Source organism: Panthera pardus, unplaced genomic scaffold, assembly GCF_024362965.1.
Source record: "Panthera pardus isolate Hobbes unplaced genomic scaffold, ASM2436296v1 HiC_scaffold_16, whole genome shotgun sequence".
Classification (NCBI taxonomy): domain Eukaryota; kingdom Metazoa; phylum Chordata; class Mammalia; order Carnivora; family Felidae; genus Panthera; species Panthera pardus.
Window position 1 is genome coordinate 74371011 of NW_026526721.1, and position 18990 is coordinate 74390000.

At 41.5% G+C, this 18990-nt stretch overlaps 1 protein-coding gene across 1 annotated transcript in view; it reads left to right on the forward strand.

Moving 5' to 3' along the window:
* Window positions 1-18849, forward strand: part of LOC109266595 (probable cation-transporting ATPase 13A4) — a 79888-nt gene extending 61039 nt beyond the window's left edge. Inside the window, exons 6-10 of the mRNA XM_053904163.1 lie at window positions 1639-1812; window positions 13956-14102; window positions 18412-18482; window positions 18574-18654; window positions 18786-18849. Coding sequence (XP_053760138.1) covers window positions 1639-1812; window positions 13956-14102; window positions 18412-18482; window positions 18574-18654; window positions 18786-18849 — 537 coding nt within the window. The remainder of the gene's footprint in view (window positions 1-1638; window positions 1813-13955; window positions 14103-18411; window positions 18483-18573; window positions 18655-18785) is intronic.
* Window positions 18850-18990: the final 141 nt, after the last annotated feature.

Consider the following 18990-nt stretch of genomic DNA (forward strand, 5'->3'; position numbering starts at 1 on the left):
TGCTTCAGGAATCATGAGGGGACAGAACGATTCCAGATTTGGCAGTTGGAGAGCAAAAGCTGGAGTTTGGGACAAAAGAGGATTCATTTCAAGATAGACATTCTAGTTTACAAAATCAGCCAAGAGCTTATGTTTCTGAGTTAATGTGAATGTTTCATCAAAGGCATGCCAAATGTGGACAATACCTAAGGCAGTCAGCCAGCACCTGCATTCACTGCTTGCTAATAAGAGGAAGGCACCCGAAAATTACACATGAAAGCAGCTTTCAGCCAACGATCTGATAATGCAATCTTTTCTGATAATGCAATCTCTATCAGGTGAGTCAGAGAAGATGGCTGATTTAAAGTTGCAAGTTCCAGCATCCTTGTTATCCTAACAGGCAATCCGAGCAGGGGCAGAGCCATTGACACTAGGAATCCTTAGATCTAAATGCCAATAGACTAAGGGGTAGAATTTCGGGTCTACTTCTGGGCAGATGGTCAGATGGTAGCAGCAGCAGCAGCAGCATAAGCAGCAGCAGCGGTAAATGCACTTACCCCTAGTAACCCATTTAATTTTCACCACAGCCCTGGGAAGTGGGTATGATCACCGCCCCCATCTTACGGATGGCAAACTGAGGAAGAGAGAGGTTAAATAACTTGCTCAAGGTCACACCGAGTAAGTGGCAGAGTTAGGCCTTGAATCCAACGTGCCTTGGTCCAGAGAATGTGCTGCTAACCAAGATGCTCGACACTTTTGGCCATCATAATCAGCGCAAAGTATACATATGACTTTGTGTGATGTAACTGTGGGACTGAGGCCGTAAACTTCAGATGGTTGGTTTTCCATTCTGTCCCAGGCTCTACTTGAAAGGAGGAAGTTTGTCCAGATTATAACTTTATTAGAGGTATAAGACTCTTGTTCATATTTGTATCATCCGGGGCCTCATATCCCCTCCCAGCTCATGGCAAGAGCTCAATAACCCATGTTGTTTCTATGGATTTTCCCCGACTCTGTAAAATTCTTTTTGCTGCTGAACAAGAGAGGAGGGTGGTAATGCACAGCTCCACCCTAAACACCTGACAGCCACTTGACACTTAGTTATTCCTCCTCTTGTGGGTCAAACACTTTGATCACATCCCGACACTATACTCAAGGCTCGTTTCTGTCCTGCCCATGGAGCTGCTGGTCCCAGCCAAGGGAATCATCTGTTGCTGCGGTCATCTGGTCCTCCTGTCACAAGGCTCATGGTCATGCCTGTCAAGGCTGTGGATCAGACCTGGGTTTGAATCTTGGAAGCAGAACTTCCTAGCTCGGTGGCCTTGGCCAGGTCTTGCTGAGCTCAGCCTCATCGTTTATGAATGAGGGTAATCTTATCCCATTCAGGGGCCGCTGGCAAGACTTAAACAAGATAACATATCATCTAGCATTGTGCGCGACACAGGGTAGTCAGGTGCTCAAATTATAGAAAGGGAGTTTCACAGTTTGATGGCGACTTCCTGGAGGCTTGGGATCCTTTGTCAGAGATCCTTCTCCATGTTCTCAGTCTTTCCTCAACTACTTCAGTCTCTGCCCCAGTTTTATACCAAAATCCCAATTGGTTCATTTGCTGTTTATTGTGCATAACCAATATTTGGGCTCACTTTGGTTCTTCTCCAGGAGCTATTTGGCTACCGGACTCAAGGCTGCCGGAAAACCCTCTGTCTTGCTGGATCCATCTTCTCATTTGGGATCCTCCCCTTGGTGTTTTACTGGAGACCTGCTTGGCACGTGTGGGCAAACTGTGTCCCGTGTTCCTTGCAAGATGCAGATGTCGTGTTGCTGAGGACAACAGTAAGTGTGTATCTGGCTTTGTACTTGGCGGCCCTTTCTTTTCCTGGACATCTCGTTACAGGATGGCTGTGAGAAGATGTGCACACGGCAAGTTCCATCACAGCCTTGTGTTTTATTTACCAAGAACTCAATAATTTATGTATGGTGGGATCTCATTAAAAAGGCCGACTTCACAGGGCATTCCTTTTAAACTTGTGAGTTTTATGAATATTACAGCCTGAATAACCATCTTAATAGGTACAAACAATGGGTAATGTGAGGTAGCTGAGTAGGCTACACACTGCAAAATTCACATGGCTCCTTTCCCCTGTCCTGATGTGTCATACCTATCCTAGTCCCCCTGGAACAACTCTGCAGGAAGGGACCAGGAGACGTGGGGAGGAGCCATGGTTGTGTTGCATCCTGCAGATATGCTCGGGTAAAAAATGCAACCATCTTGTCCTGAGCTCATTGTCTCTGTCTGCTAATTCAAGGTCCTGGTATTAGGTGAGTTTCCCTGAATTTGCTCAGCTAACAATTCCTCCTGGCACTCATTACACTTAGGCAACGTGTGCCATTCCTGTTCCTGCTGGACTGTCAGCTCCACAAGGGAAGAGATCATTTCCAGCTTGCCACCCGCTGCATCCTGAATTCCTGCATGTGGTAGGGATCCCATAAAGATGTGGTAGCTGACAAGTGGAAGTAGATATTCCTATTGGTGGGAGTCAAAGTACAGTCTCACAGAGGACACTGTGCTGACTTTTCTGGCTGACTTTTAGTGAGCGTTTCTAACAATGCATCAACCTAAATGACCCAGAATGACAACAAAATTCTTGATAAGGCAACTTCTGCTGGGCTGTTAACTTTTGTATAGATATAGATATAGATATAGATATAGATATAGATATAGATATTGATAGATAAATACTCTAATGCAGCAAGAGGAGAGGATAGCAGTGAGTCTTATAACCACAATACAGGTGATAGCTGAGGTACTGCCTCCCCAGTTCCACTCTGGTTATCAGGGGGCAATGATCTTGCAGCAGTGGAAACAACCTCAGACACAGAAAAGCTTTCTGCCTTTCTGAGTGCACCACCAGACTGTTCAGATGTGAGAATGTCTGGTTGGCTGAGCTGCAGCCTCTGAGATTGCTGGCAGAGTCAAGGCACAAATAGGAATGGGAGGAAATGAGCAAGAAAATGGCAAGGGAAGGGAGGAAAATGAAAGAAACGGAGAGTACGGTTGGTAAAAGGAAAATGAAGGAGGAGAAAAGAGAAAGAAAGATCTAGTAAGAATGTTAGAAATAAAAATAAGTGTCAGGCCGTCTGGGTGGCTCAGTCAGTTGAGCATCTAACTCTTGATTTTGGCTCAGGTCATGATCCCAATGTTATGGGCTCGATCATGACCTGAGACAAAATCAAGGGTCAGATGCTTAACCTACTAAGCCACGAGGCACCCCTCTCTCTCTTTAAAATAAAACTAAAGGAGTGCCTGGGTGGCTCAGTCAGTTGAGTGTCCAACTGTGGCTCAGGTCATGATCTCACGGTTCGTGGGTTTGAGCCCCGCGTCGGGCTCTGGGCTGACAGCTCAGAGCCTGGAGCCTACTTCGGATTCTGTGTCTCCCTCTCTCTCTGCCCCTCCCCCGCTCATGTTCTGTCTCTCTCTGCCTCTCAAAAATAAAGAAACGTAATAAAAAAATTTTTTTAATAAAATAAAATTAAAAATTAAAAAAAAAAATCAAGTGTCAACCAACAGGTAATGATGCAGTTTGGGATTTGGAGTCAAGGCGTTTGACCTCTAGTCCTAGCACCTTGGATGTGTTACACCTCAGATGTGTTACCTGACCTTTCAGGACCTCAATTTCTCCACTTGTGAAACAGGCTTAGTGAAAGTACTTGTTCTTTCCTGAGTTGGTGTGAGGAGGAAGTGAGATTATGTATGTAAAAGCCCTTTGCAAACTATAAAATACATGATCAGACCATTTTGATTATGTGTGTGTATTATTGCTGAAGCAGCTCCGAGAGCTTGCTGTACAGAAGAGCATGCTACAGGCAGGTGCCACATGTAAGCTGCCCTGCTTATCTGGATGCTGTGTCCTCCCCTTATTAGCAAGGAGCATTCCTTTCCAGGACAGGAAACTTGGGGAACAGATCCAGTGCCTGGGAATCCTCAATATTTATCCATGCTCAATAACGTCACCTTTCCTGGTTGCATGTGATCCACTTCATAACTGGATATATATTGGAAAAATTTTACAAAGCTCTGGTGCCTCAGGGAGCTGTGTGCCCTCCCCCTCCTCCTCTTCCTTTGTCTCTTTCAAAGCCTTTTAAACCCCTCCCCCATTCAACTGCCCTCCACAACTAATCAAAGCCTTGGAAACCAGCTTCAATCTTGCCTTTTTCATCTTGATTTCAACTTTAATTTTTAATTACCTCCTCTTATGTGTCATTTTAAATGGATTTGCTGTGCGAGAGACTCTCCAAATAAATGAGGTTCTAAATTAGTCTTTATGTAATTAGACAAGAACTCAATTATATCAAACATTCTTACTATTTGAGCCTTAGATAAAAATGAGCTTTGGGCACCAATAGTTTATAAGTGTGCAGCTAGCTTATTTGCATTAAAATAACACCTTAAACATTTTTACTTGAATTGTATTACTATAGCTGGACCGTAAGGACTTCGCATTAAGGACGACTAAGAAGACTCCTACCTGAAAATGTGTTGTATATTTATTTTCCATGTTATTAAAAAATCAGTACTTGGTATTTATCATCAATCTCACACTGGTAAGATTACAGATCATTATCACAGATACTGATTAGGTAGTCATTTCTTAACATTAAAAAAAAAGAGGGGGGATGTGATGTACTGACTGAAAGTCCTTGGCACTCAGTTTATTTCCAGTTCCCCATCTCTTATTAAGCACGTCTAAGGGTGAGATTTTTCCAAAAAGGTAAGAGTAATTGCACTTTTATTTTATAATTTAAAACTGGCATTTTATTCATTATTCATCTACTTCTGAATTTTAACCAATATCTGTAGGGTTACCACATTTCTATGCAAATATCATAATTTACATTCATTGGTGTTTTGAATTCAGATGCTCCTGATGATTTCCATAGTTTTCATCTTTGTTATAATTACAGATGTAGTTTTTTCCTTTGTCACATGTTGTCAAAGACTCATAATGTGCAGAGGAGAATGTGATGATTGGTTACTAGGCTGAGTCAGGGTGTTGTAAATGGGGAGCATTTTCCCTTCAGTTCCCTCTAAAGATGTCAGGGCTAGGGGCTTTAGTTGGAAAACTGAGAAATTCTGCAAATCAGCCACGCAAATGCATCCCACGTCCCACCAGCCTGCCAGGATGCCCATCAGCTCCCAGTGCTTGTGTTCTCATGTTCTGGATCCCTTCCTCATCTCTCCCTCCTCCTGTGTAGCCTCGTCTCTCCAAGCCCATGTGCCTCACATCAACACCATTTTCTAAGGGAGCCAGACACATTTTGTTTATGCTTTTACTCGGAACATTTCTTCTGATATTCTCTATCCTCTTCATTCATTCAATTATTCATTCATTCAGTAAACACTTCCTGAGAACCAATCATGTGCCAGACATTGTTACAGGTACTGGGAATACAGCTATGAGCAAAGCAAGTGGGACTCCACGTCCTGTAAAGTGACATTCTGGTGAGGAGTCAACTCATACATGCATGCACACACACACACACATGCACTCACACACACATGCACTTTCTATAGAGTATAGAAAGTAGGTGTTCTACCTCTATTTATTAAAATCTACTCATTCCTCAGCCATCTACCACCTTTTCCATCGATCTATTCTCTGCCTCAATTCTGGAGGGAATTAATTACCTTTCTTTCATTCTCTTTTAGCTCCATATTTTCACCTCAGGCTGCTATAATGCTTTTTGCAATCTGCCTTGTATTAAAATGCTATTCATTTCACATTTTATAAAACAGCATCTCACTGACAATTTCATAGAATTCCCATAACGACTCTGGGAAATGGGCATTATCGTCTATCTCTATTTTACAGATGAGGGTATAGAGACCACCTTTGCAGGCTATTAAGCCTAGTAAATCTCCGTCGGGCTTTCCCTCTCTCCTTCTCTCCCTCCCTCCCTCCTTCATAAATTTGATGAGCACAGGTTGTATGCCAGCCACAGTGGTAGCTCATGGACAGGGGGTGGGATATAATAATTAGTAAAATCAGAGTTCTTGACCTCATGAAATTCATTAGATCACTACACAAATAAATGCAAACATCCCACTGCTAGAAGTGCTACTTAGGAAAGGTTCATGGTCATAGTAGGATTATAAAATAGGGTTCTGACCAAGTCAAGAAAGCCTGACGGCTTTCTTGAGATCCAAAGGATGATGAGTCAAAAGGTGATGGTGGCTGGTAGGGAGAGACACATGGGAAATGATCCAGGAAAAGGGAATAGTGTGGACAAAGCACTTGTACCTGTCTTCTGACCCTCAAATCCAGAATTTTTTCCCACCATGCTGCTTTCCTTTTTTTAATAGTTTTTGCTTTTATTAGGTTATAGGCTTTTAGAAGGCAGTAACTGTGGCTTACTTTCCATTCCCCACAATATATAGAACATAGTTGCAGCAGGTACTCAATATTTATTTGATTTGATTAAATGAATTGAATTTAATCTGTAATAAATGGTCTCATGATTTCTACCAACATCTTACACAGATGTTAAAACGAAAGGTTCATGGTTGAGAAAGTAAGAGAAGATAGTATTATGTTTCTTTCAGGTACACATTCCGCTTCTGAGTCTCATTCCCCCAGCTCCCATTTCAATGGTTTTTCCTTAGACATTTAGCCAGAAAGCCCTGAGATTCTGTGGGCTCTCCTATCAAAAATGATTCTTTTTTTAAAATACTTATTTATTTATTTTAAGAGAAAGAGAGAGAGCAATTGAGGGAGGGGCAGAGAGAGAGAGGGAGACAGAGAATACCAAACAGCTCTTCACTGTGACATGAGATCATGACCTGAGCCAAAACTGAGTCAGACACTTAACTGACTGAGCCACCCTGGCGCCCCTCAGAAATAATTCTGTCATGACAAATAGTTTTTAAGCCATTATCCTTCATAACACAGGGCTTTGTATTTACTTATTTTTTTTAGCGTACTCTTTAATCCTCATCACCTGTTTCACCCATTCCCCTCACACCTCCCCTCTGGTAACCATCAGTTTGTTCTCTATAGTTAAAAGTCTGTTTCTTGGTTTGTCTCTCTCTTTCCGCCTTTGCTTGTGTTTTTTTGTTGTTTGTTTCTTAAATTCCACATGCATGAAATCATATGGTATTTGTCTTTCTTTGACTTATTTCACTTAACATTGTACTCTCTAGTTCAACCCATGGTTTGCAAGTGGCAAGATTTCATTCTTTTTTATGGCTGAATAATATTCCATTGTGTAATATACCACATCTTCTTTATCCATTCATCAATCGATGGGCACTTGGGCTGCTTCCATAATTTGGCTATTGGAAATAATGCTGCAATAAACTTAGGGATACATATATTCTTTTGAATTCATTTTTTGCATCTTTTTCCACCCAATAGTGGAATTACTGGATCATAGGGTAGTTCTATTTTTAATTTTTTGAAGAATCTCCATACTATTTTCCACAGTGGCTGTACCAGTTTGCATTCCCACCAACAGCATACGAGGGTTCCCCTTCCACCACATCCTCACCAACACCTGTTGTTTCTTGTGTTTTTAATTTTAGCCATTCTGACAGGTATGAGGTGGTATCCCATTGCAGTTTTGATTTGCATTTCCCTGATGATGAGTGATGATGAGCATCTTTTCATGTGTCTATTTTCTATCTGGATGTCTTCTTTGAAGAAATGTCTGTTCATGTATTCTGCCCATTTTTATTTTTTATTTTTTATTTTTTAAAAATATTTTATTATTTTTGGGAGAGCGCAAGTGGGGAAGGGGCAGAGAGAGGGGGACAGAGGGTCCAAAGTGGGCTCTGTGCTTACAGGCTGACACCAGTGAGCCTGGTGCGGGGCTTGAACTCATGAGCTGCAAGATTATGACCTGAGCGGAAGTCGGGCACTCAACCAAATGAGCCACCCAGGTACCCCTATTCTGCCCATTTTTAAATTGGATTATTTGTTTTTTAGGTGTTGAGTTGTACCAGTTCTTATATATATTTTGGCATGTTTTCTTTAATGATTATTTTATTTTTGAGAGGGAGAGAGAGAGAGAGAGAGAGAGTGAGGGAGAGGCAGAGAGAGAGGCAGACACAGAATCTGAAACAGGCCCCAGGCTTTGAGCTCTTTGCTCAGATCCCAATGCAGGGGCTCGAACCCACAAACCATGAGATCCTGACCTGAGCTGAAGTTGGACACTTAACAGACTGAGCCACCCAGGCACCCCTATATATTTTGGATACTAACCCTTTATTGGATATGTCACTTGCAAATATCTTCTCCCATTCAGTGGTTTTGCTGATGATTTCCTTTGCTGTGCAGAAACTTTTTATTTTGACATAGTCCTAATAGTTTATTTCTGCTTTTATTTCTCTTGCCTCAGGAGACATATCTAGAAAAAATGTTGCTACAGTTGATGTCAGAGAAATTGCTGCCTATGCTCTCTTCTAGGATTTTTATGGTATCAGGTCTCACATTTAGGTCCTCAATCCATTTTGAGTTTATTTTTGTGTATGGTGTAAGAAAGTGGTCCAGTTTCCTTCTTTTGCGTGTTGCTCTCCAGTTTTGCCAGCACCATTTGAGAGACGGTCTTACTCATTGCATATTCTTTCTTCCTTTGTCGAAGACTAATTGGCCATATAATTGTGGGTTTATTTCTGGGTTTTCTATTCTGTTCCATTCATCTCTGTGTCTATTTTTTGTGCCAGTACCATACTGTTTTGATTACTAATACAGGACCATTTGTATTGTGATTTACAGTTGCATATATGTTGCCTCATTTGGTCTATTCTGGTAGAGATCATTTTTTCCCCCTTTACAGATAGAAGCATAGAGAAGTTCAGGGAAGAGCTCGGGGTCCCATAGCTGTAAGCAGTGAAAGAAAAACTTCTATTGAGAACAGAGTTGGAGTTGGAACTGAAGATTTTTTTATCTCCTGGCTAGTGAGAAGACTCCACAGAGGCAGTAGTATGAAACAGTTGAAGAGTAGAGTCTGGAGCCTGACTGCCTGGGTCTCATTCCCAGTGTTGCTCTTGACCTACTTGGAGCAATGTATTAGCTCAGGCTGCCATAATAGCACACCACAGACTGGGTGCCTTAAACAACAGAAAGTTATTTTCTCACAGTTCTGGAAGCTGGAAGTTCAAGATCAAGTTGCTGGCAGTGTTAGTATCTGGTGAGATCTTTGTTCCTGGCTTGCACATGGCCAGCTGCCTTCTCTCTGTTCTCACGTGGCAGACAGAGCTGTCTGGTGTCCTCCTCTTCTTATGAGGGCGCCAGCCCTATGGGATTAGGACTTCACTCTTATGACCTCACTTAACCTAGATTACTTCCTAAAAGCCCTATCTCCAAATGCAGTCGGTGGGGGGGGGGGGGGGGGGGGGCTAGGGCTTCAACATATGGAATCAGTCCATATTGGGTGAGTTACTTACCCTCTACTCTGCCTCCACTTCCTCTTCCTCATATGTTAAGAGTGGCTAACAATAGTATCTGCCTCATTACCATGAGAAATCAATGAGAAATACATGTAAAGTGCCTTGATGAATCTGTGCCTGGCATGGAGTCATTTCCTGGACATTGGTTACTACACACTTTTTAAAACCAACTTTAACTTTTTGTTACTTTCTGCTACACGCTGCATCTCCAGATATTTCAGATGATGAGCCAGCTAACTCACTACTCCCTCTTCCCTGAGAAAATGATCGTAAAAACAAAGCACTCAGTCTTTCCAAAAATGTATGCTGAATTGTTCAGGATATCGACATAGATACAGACACAGCCTTTGCTGTGTCATATAACTTCCCTGCTTTGTCCACGCCCCCCCCCCCCCCACCTCATCCCCTTTTTTGGTCAACATGTTCCAGGAGTACTGAGACAATAATTTTGTGTAAGATTTTTTCCAATGCTTAGAATTTTCTTTCTCTGTTTTATAACTAAATCCTACATTCTAGCCAATGTCAACTTTTTCCAGCTAAGCCACTTTGGGAATATGAGGTCAAGGTGTCAAGAGTATCAGTGGGTCTGGCCAACAGGAGGAAAAGGAAAGAAAAAAGGGCCACTTAAATATAAAAAGAACAGTATTTTGTCCAAGTCATGGGTCTGCAAAGGCAGCATGGTGTTTTAGAAATAACTTGAGAAATGTTATTATTGCTTTATCTATCCATAATCCTCTAAGCACTTTACCTTAGTGAGAGAGTTCATGCTTTTTAGCGTTGCAATGTACCCATCTCCAAGTGAAAAGTACTGGAGTGCTGGTGTCTTTTTGGAACTTTGCAATGGGTTACTTAAGAAGAAATTCTTAAGGCAATCTCAGGAGTACATTTTGGATAGCAAACTCCTACACAAGGAGGTAAGTCACAGCGTTGGTGTGAACTTAAAGTGACCATTACACTACTTTAAAATTCCAACAGGTAAGATGCTTATAACAAAAGGTTGTAAGAAGATAAGCAAGGCCACTCACCTGGTGCAACTAGAAAAGTTAGCCTGGCATTTCAAAGTTCAGAAAGAGCAAGGCCACAGGAAATCAAAAATGCCCGGTTTTCCTCCCTATACCTTTGTTTCCAGGGCAAACTGAGGTCATCTGTTACATTCAGTTCTTTGAAATGCGCTCTTGAATTATTTTACATTCTGCTCTTAGAATTCAGCTGATTAATTCTCTTTTGATAAAGAGAAGGTAAAGCCCCCTCAATGAGACTTGAGGTGTTAAAAGTCTAGATTGGCCTGGCAAATAGTTTGGATTATTTGCATTACAAAGCAGTTATTTAAAGTGGTTGGCTCCTCAGGTGCAGTTAAGTCTCTTAAGGATCTTTACCTACTTGAGAGAGCTGGGAAACAGGGGTAAAGAGGAAATAGCCCTTTCCGGGTAAAAATGTTTCTTTTTCAGAAGGAAAAATAAATTGGAAGATTCTCAGAGCCTCTCAACAATTCTTCCAAGGGAAAATTAAGTTCCTATTTACAGAAAGAGCTCAGAAGCAACATGCTGCAGAAAATGAGGCCCAGAGCCATAGGCCAAGGAGCATTTGTTACACTCAGCTACTGGCCAGCCCTTGGACCAGATGCATTATGTATTATTGCGTTTAATCCTCCAAGCATCCATGAAATATGGTATTCTCATCCCCACTGGCCAGATGCAGAAAAATTCGGCTCAGAGAGTTGCCATGATTTTCAAGATGGTTCACAACTGAGGCTCAGGAAGGAGCCTGTGTTCTTTTGTTTCTGGGTAACACCAAACTGAAAACTAGGGGACGTGGATGATGTTGCCTGGAGGGACCACCTCACCCTGACACACTTTTCCCTCCATTTCTTTGCCTTTTTTTTTTTTCTTAAAAAGTTGGATAGATTTCTTTAAAAATATGAATGATTTTACAGAGTCTTTAACATAGTAATAAACAAGAGAGTAGTCAATATTATTGCCTTACTGTAAGAAAAATGGTGGTCTCACTAAAGTATCCTTCCTTAACCTATTGAACTGTACTTTGCATTATATAGAATTATGGGTTATAGGGCTTGGGGGTAAGAAATAAACTTAAAGGCACAGATACCTAAACACCTTTGGTTTAATTATGGTACAGGCTATATAATAAGATGGAGGCCTGTAGATGAATTTTGGTCTCATGCTTGCCCAGTCTAAGGCATACAGTTTGCGCATTGGATTAGCACGGGCCTCAAAGAGCTTGGGAGCTCACTAGAACTCCAAAACTTCCCTTTGCCATTCCCTTTTTAGGCATTATAGTCTAGAGGTCTGTTTGCTGTCACACAGGGCCAAAGAGTGACAGCTTGGTTTTAGGAATCGGATTCTCTGCTGCCAAGAGAGCAGAGATTGTGAGAAACTGGATGCTATTTGTTATATGGTATAGAATTCAAGGTAATTTTCATACATAAGCCACAGAAACCATGGACAACTTGTGGAAACAAAGAGGAAGGAGCCAAGACTTAGAGTGGGAAGACCTGGCTTCAGGTCCTGCCTCTTGCCTTGCTACTCATACCAGACTGGCCTTGTCTGAGCCTCGCTGATAGAGTGCCTGGAACATAAGTATTAAATAAATGTTAGCTATTTTCATTATTATCTGATATTCAGAGGAAACTCACTCATAACAACATCATAAGTGGTCAAAGGTGTAGCCGTATAATGGTGAACTATGTCAATGTCAAGGTGTGTCCTATGGAGTTGTTGCCTATCTCGCAATACGTAGAATATGCCCAAGTTCAGTGGCTCAGTCATTAGAAATTGAGTCATTTTTGGGCTCTGAAGGTAACTCTATGCAAATCTGGTTTAATTTGACTTTTTTTTTTAAATGAGGGTAATAGTCAAGTTTACTGATTTTTAGAATTAACTTAAATTTCTGTTGTTTTTCCCCTCCCTTTCTTCTCCTCTCCCCTCCCTTCTTCTTTCCTTTCCTTCTCTTCCCTCATCTTACCCCCCTTTATTCCCCGCATCCTTTGCCTTGCTTTCCCCTCTTGCTCCTCCACCCTACCTCTCTGTCTTCCTCTGTCTCAGTCTCTGTCTGTCTCTCAGAAGCTGTGTTAGATCTGGCTGAGCACAGATACCCATCAAGCACAGTCCCTGCCCACAGTCCAAGAGGAGTGATAAGGTGGGCAGGTAAAGAGGAATGCAATGAGGTAGAATGTGGTAAGAATTTCAAGTAACCTTATAGTTTAGGGGAAATATCACCAAGAGAAATTAGAACAGTTCTCATGATGTGAATTTTGAGCTGGGTCCTACAGGATGCTTGGATCTAGCCCTGTGAAAGCTTAAAGAGAGTAGAGGAGGAAGTGTTTTCCAGGCTAAGGAAGCTGAAGGAGCAAAGGCATGGAGGAGGGCTTCTCTGGAGGAGAATCATTGTAAGAGATTAGCTCCAAACAACAACATATCTTCTCCTTTCTGTCCTTTTGCAACGTCAGCTGGGATACTCTTCTTGGCAAATGTGGGTGTGGTGGAGACAATTCCCAGCTCTGACCTATATTCCTTGGCATTAAATTGTTTCCCAGGCTTGACTTCCCTTACTGTCTGTCGTTCCTCGCTCCTGAGGTGTACCAGGTGTCCTAGTGGCTTTTATGCATAGCATTTACCCATTCAGATAATAACCACAGTTATTATCACATCAGTCTCTAAGGGACCATTGTGGTACCTGTTACTTAACCCAGTGCTGCTCACTCTAGTTTTATTCTCTGATGAAATCGGCAGTGAATGTGAAGGAAGTGGCTTCAGTTAGGGTCATGCAGGAAGGTGCCGCCTTGAACCCACCTGTGCTAACCTTTTGACACTTACCCCTGGGCACCTTCAATCCACACATTCAGGCATGTAAAAACATCCATTCACTCTCACTGGGCAGGTCACAGTTCACCAAATGGATGGGGATATATGAGACAATAATACATGGTTCCTACCTTTCAGATGGTCTAGACAAACAAGGAGAATACATGGCAGAAAGTGATTAGGAGCACAAGAGAGGGGCAGCTAGGATCTTTTGGAGTGAGTATAGTGGTAGACCCTCCTCCCCCCTGGCAAGACAGTATCACAGGGGCTTTCCTGGAAGAGGTAGAATTGAAGTTAAGCCTAGAAACCCTGAGATGGTTTAATTGACCTGGTGTCCTCAACCTCAGGGACCTACAGACCCTTTTGAGTGCTTGTTTGTTTGTAAAGTTTTGCATCTGACTGTGGCCTCATGGATTTGAAGGTTATAGCAAGAAATTGGCTCTTTGCTAAGAATTTACCTCCCTCCTCTTGAGTTTTGTTATATATGCCATTGCCTCATATTCACACCCAGATTCCTCAATAAATGACCATAGGGTTTTTTTTTCCTTCAAGTCTTTATATCTACCAGCTTTCATGGGCATGCAACTTTGTGTAGAATGTTTATTAAGTCCATAAACTTACAGGATTATATGAAAATGATGTTTCTCAGGTTGAATTTTAGCTTGATGACTTCTCTCAACTTCATGGGGTTTTGGTGTCTATTTCCTCAGGATGAATTCCACACTTACTCATGGAAAAAGGTAATGTGGATCTACTTGTCATCATTAAACAGCACGTTTGGTGTCACTCCTGACCACCCTCTCATTACAGATGAGGAGGACATCATAAATAGAGCCATCAGAAAGCCAGACCTAAAGGTTAGTACCTTTATGCTAACTGCTAATGCTAAAGAAATTTAATTCTCTCCCCAAAATTTAAGGTTAAGTTCAGATCCTCCACCACACCAATCCTCAACAGTATACATAGAACATTATAAAGAACATGTACTTTGGAGCTGGACAGAACTGAGTTCAAATCTCAGCTTCATCCTTCTAAACTGTAGAGCCTTGGATCCGTTACTAAACTCTGCCAAGTTTCTGTTTCCTCATGTATAAAATGATGATGATAATGCCTACCTCTAATATCCACTGATGGCATTCAATGAATTAAGGAACACAAAAATCTTTATGGTGCGATATACGTAGTAGTAGATACTCAGTACATGTTAGCTCTGAGTAGAATCAAGCCCTCTGTATGATTATCTATGAAATGGGGTGATGACCCAGAAACATCCCAGGGACTTCCTTATGTCTGCAAAATGAACTTATTTTGAGTTCTGTCATTCAAATGTGTTTGGGTTACTCCCTCTTCTCCATTTGAAATTAGTACTACTTGGATTATGGCTGGTTAACATTCATATTAGAAATGTATTTTATAAGACAGGCTGTTTTTCTCTTAAGTTCATGTGTGTTGGGCAGCTGTTTAACTTAGTTTTATGAGCGCAAGGTCAGTTTTTTAAAATAATAGAACTTGATTGCTGAGCAGTTTCTGTATTGTCAATTGTTATCACCCAGGTGTCTTAATTGCCCAAACAAACAAAAACAAAAGAGGTCAAACACCTCCAAACCAACAGATTGCATAATCTGTCAGGGGGTTATTCACCTGCAAAAGTAGGCATCCCAAATCAACCTTAGGGACCTGCCCTCAGATTATTATTGACCTTCAGCTTCTTTAATAAGTGGGCAAAAAGATGAAGAAATGCTCAAATAAACATAAAGAAGGGGCAAAGGTCTTGAAATGGAAACCTGTGGCACCAGGGTGGTATCTTCATTTACCAGCATGTGGCTTAGGGGGTTTGGCTAATTACTGTCTCTCTGAGCCTTGAGCTTCTTATTTATAAAATGAGAGCAATAACCCCTTCTGTGCCTGTTCCTCAGGCTGTTGTACACCTAAGATGAGAAGATGGACATTAGGGTGATTTGTGGACTGTGATGTGCTACTTTCATAAAGGACTGAAACTCTCATGAAAACAGAGGAGAAGCCACAGGCTTCAGCCATGACGATACTGACGGCGAGAGCTGTAAGGGCAACAATACCAACATGATAACCATTCAAACCATTCAGGGAGAGTTTGGAGATCTGCTCTGTCAGGTTTATAAAAGCCAGCTAAGAGGAGACTTAACTATTATCCTGGGATTGTGTGCAAAAGTAAAACCCAGTGCTTAACCTGTTAAACAGGACGCTCTCACAACGTGTTTCAACAAGAAATGAGGAACAGGAAGCCTGGGAAGGGGCAGGCTTCCTGGTTCCAAGTAGAAAGCTGAAAATCACCCTAGCGCACACTCCTGATGCCTTAATTACAGTTTCCTGCTCTGAAGTTCCAGAAAGTGGGCAAATAAACTCCACCCCATGCAAATAATGTGCTTAATATCCTCTTACCTGGTGTCCAGAGCCTGTGAAGGTGATGAGGGAAACAGAGAAACTACAGGCACAGATGATTCCTGCTAGGAGAATTTTAAAGATAATTCAAAAGGTCTCTGATGGGGTCATTCTTCTCACTCTGTGAGGAATGGCCTCAATAAATTATCAGGAGGGGCACCTGGGTGGCTCAGTTGGTTAAGCCTTTGACTCTTGGTTTCAGCTGAGGTCATGATCTCACAGTTCCGGAGTTGGAGTCCCGCATCCAGCTCTGCACCGACAGCACAAAGCCTGTTTTCGATTCTCTCTCTCCCCCTCTCTCTTTCCCTTCCTCACTTGTGCTCTCTCTCTCTCTCGAAATAAATAAATACACAATTTTTTTTAAAACAGAAGAAATTAACAGGAGATAATGGAATCTTCTATTTTCTGACCTGAGGTAAAACTTAGTAGGAACCTCTTTATTCCTCATTATTACTGCCTTCATCTGCTGATGTTTTGTGTTTGTTATTTTTTATAAGCTTCTCAATCTCAGTCTGTGGCTTCACATCCTCTGGATTTAGGTTCTCTAATTGAGCAGGGGCCTCATATCCTCCCACAGTTTGTCCTTTAAAAATGTTCTAACCCAGATTTGTGAACCCACAGAAGGAACAAAGGAGGCAGCCCTCACTTAATTCAACTTGAATCCTGGCAGCTATGGGATTTTTCATACCTTCTTCTGAGACTAGCTTCAATATCATATCCTTTGAGAGACTGGACTCTGGAGCCAGTTGGGTTTGAGTTCAAATTCAATCCCTACTTAATAGGTGCGATCTTGGGCAAAAGACTTAAAGTGAACTTCAGGGATGAAGTGACGGTGAGAATAATATCTGTCTACCAGAGATTGATGAAAAAGACTAAAGATGATGATGTGTGAAAAGCCCACGTACGCAACAAGCTGTGATTACAGTCCAGCTCTGCAGAATTTCAGGGACTGAACAAGACAGGCAGGTGTGAGACAGTATACGTGAGGTTGCAAGGTGGACCATGGCAACCAATCTCCTTCAGACACTCTTTCCTCTCTCCAACTTGCAGCTTGTGAAGGAAGAATCACTCCCAGTGGCAGTGCGCTCCAATTTTATACGAAAATCAATTGGAAAATAGGATTTATTTTTTTAAAGTTACTTTGCAACCGATCTCATTGAAACAAATCGATCCTGTAAAATGAAATATACAGCATTTAATGCTCTCACTGGGTAACCATGAATGTGTGTGTGTGTGTGTGTGTGCATGCACGCATGTGTGTGCACACTCGTGTGCATGCACATATATTTATCGAATAGGATTCAGATTGATTTGGTGTACCCCGGGTCTTGGAGCTTAGGGATTTCACCTCTATTTCTAGATGTTCATGTGGTTGTAAAAGCATTCATTCGCTTCTTTACCAAAAAACATGTATTGAACACTTTTTAGGTTTCAGCTGTATGCTCTTCTAAGTTCTAGAATTTATCTAACGATTATACTGACTGTACTATTCAGCGGTATAGAACAAACCCAGAAGAGTGCAGTGGAAATTAGAGATAATCTGCTCAATTGCCTCAGTTTATTCATGGGGAAACTATGGTGCAGAGAAATTTACTTGAATTTCTCAAGAACACAATTCTCAGAGTAGCTATAAAAGGAAAACACTGTTTCTCAACTTTGTCTTCACATTAGAACTATCTGAGGAAATTTAAACATATTTATGCCCAGGTTGCACCCCAGACAAGTGAAATCAGAATCTCTTGAGGGTGAGACCCTGGCATTAGTATTTTAAAGCTTCCAGTTAATTCCAATGGGCAAAAGGAGGTTATACCTATTGCCCCATAACAACATGGCACTATATCTCTTTGTGCTCAGTTAGGTCACCAGTTAATGGAAATTCAGATTCACATATACAGTTGCTTAAAGAAATCAGAAACAAGAAGGCATAATTGCCATAAGCGTTAACCTTACCTTTCCTTTTTACTGCTGACATCGGACGCTCACATCCTGGAGAACATTTTCTTGCAAAAACCTCCTCACTCTCTTCTAGAACATGCTGCCAGCCTAATTTTGTTTCACAGTCTCTTCTATAGTTTTCTTTGAAAGTCCATTGCCCACAAGACAAAGTCCTAGATACTTCACCCTAGCATTTAAGACTGTACACTCTGATCTTTATTTATCTTTCCAGCCTCATTCTCCAGTCTGCAGTCAAGTAGACCCACTCATTTGCCCCTCCTCACAACCGACTTGTGCAGAATCTCTTCTACATGCCCTCTTTCCTTCTTATCTGGGCAGAAGTCTTTCAGCCCTTCAAGGCTGCAGCTCAGATGCCATCACTTCCATGATGCCTTCAGCCATCTGCCTGCTCAACATTTCTACGGCATTTCAATACCATACATCTTACTTGATCATATTTTTATTTCTTTGACATATATATATATTGGACTGTATGGTATAGTTTTCACTTTTGTAACAGATTTTCTTCCTTTGTTAGGTTATCAATAACCTAGTGGAACACAGAGACAGAGTTTTATCATATATACTCATCTGCATAGTAAGCCCACGCATGATACACTTCGACTGAATGAAAACTCCTAAGAAAGAATGCCACTTGTGTAGCAGGGAAAGTTGCAGTAAGTTAGGAAAGGAGTGTAAGAAGTGTATTAGAGCTCCATTTTGCTTCTTCTGCAGGCACTTCTTTAGCCACCAAACTGCTATGTATTTACTGATCCCTACATAAGAGACTTTCTTAGTACTTTTCTTTTTCAGGTGAGATGTATAAAAGTGCAGAAAATAAGATATGTTTGGAACAACTTAGAAGGACAGTTCCAGAAAATTGGGTAAGTCATTTCAGTAATTTCATCTGAAAGAGAGAAACTTATCTCAAAAATATCATTTCTAAATAGGTCTTTCTCATTATTATTATTTCAGTTCTTTGGAAGACTGGCTCAGTTCTGCCAAGATACATCTGAAATTTGGATCAGGTCTAACAAGAGAAGAACAAGAGATTAGGTACCATGCCTACTGTTTTCTACATCAGCTCAAGAGGATGGTTGCCATCAGCCAAATAGAGAGCCTAGCAAATCATTATCTTAGCTGGTCAATATCAGAAAACTTTGTAATGCTCTATTCAGTATTGTTAGATTCAATGCATGCACATACCTTCTCTTGCTTCGTCGGATCAGCGTTGTGGGGGAGGTAGAATGAATATCCCCATCATTCCAACATAATACATGAGAAATCTGAGGCTCACAGAGGTTCGATGGCCTGAACAAAGGTCACATGGATGGGAGGTGATTGAAGAGCTGAGTCTCACAGGTTTAGTCCTCTTTCTACTCTACACAGAGC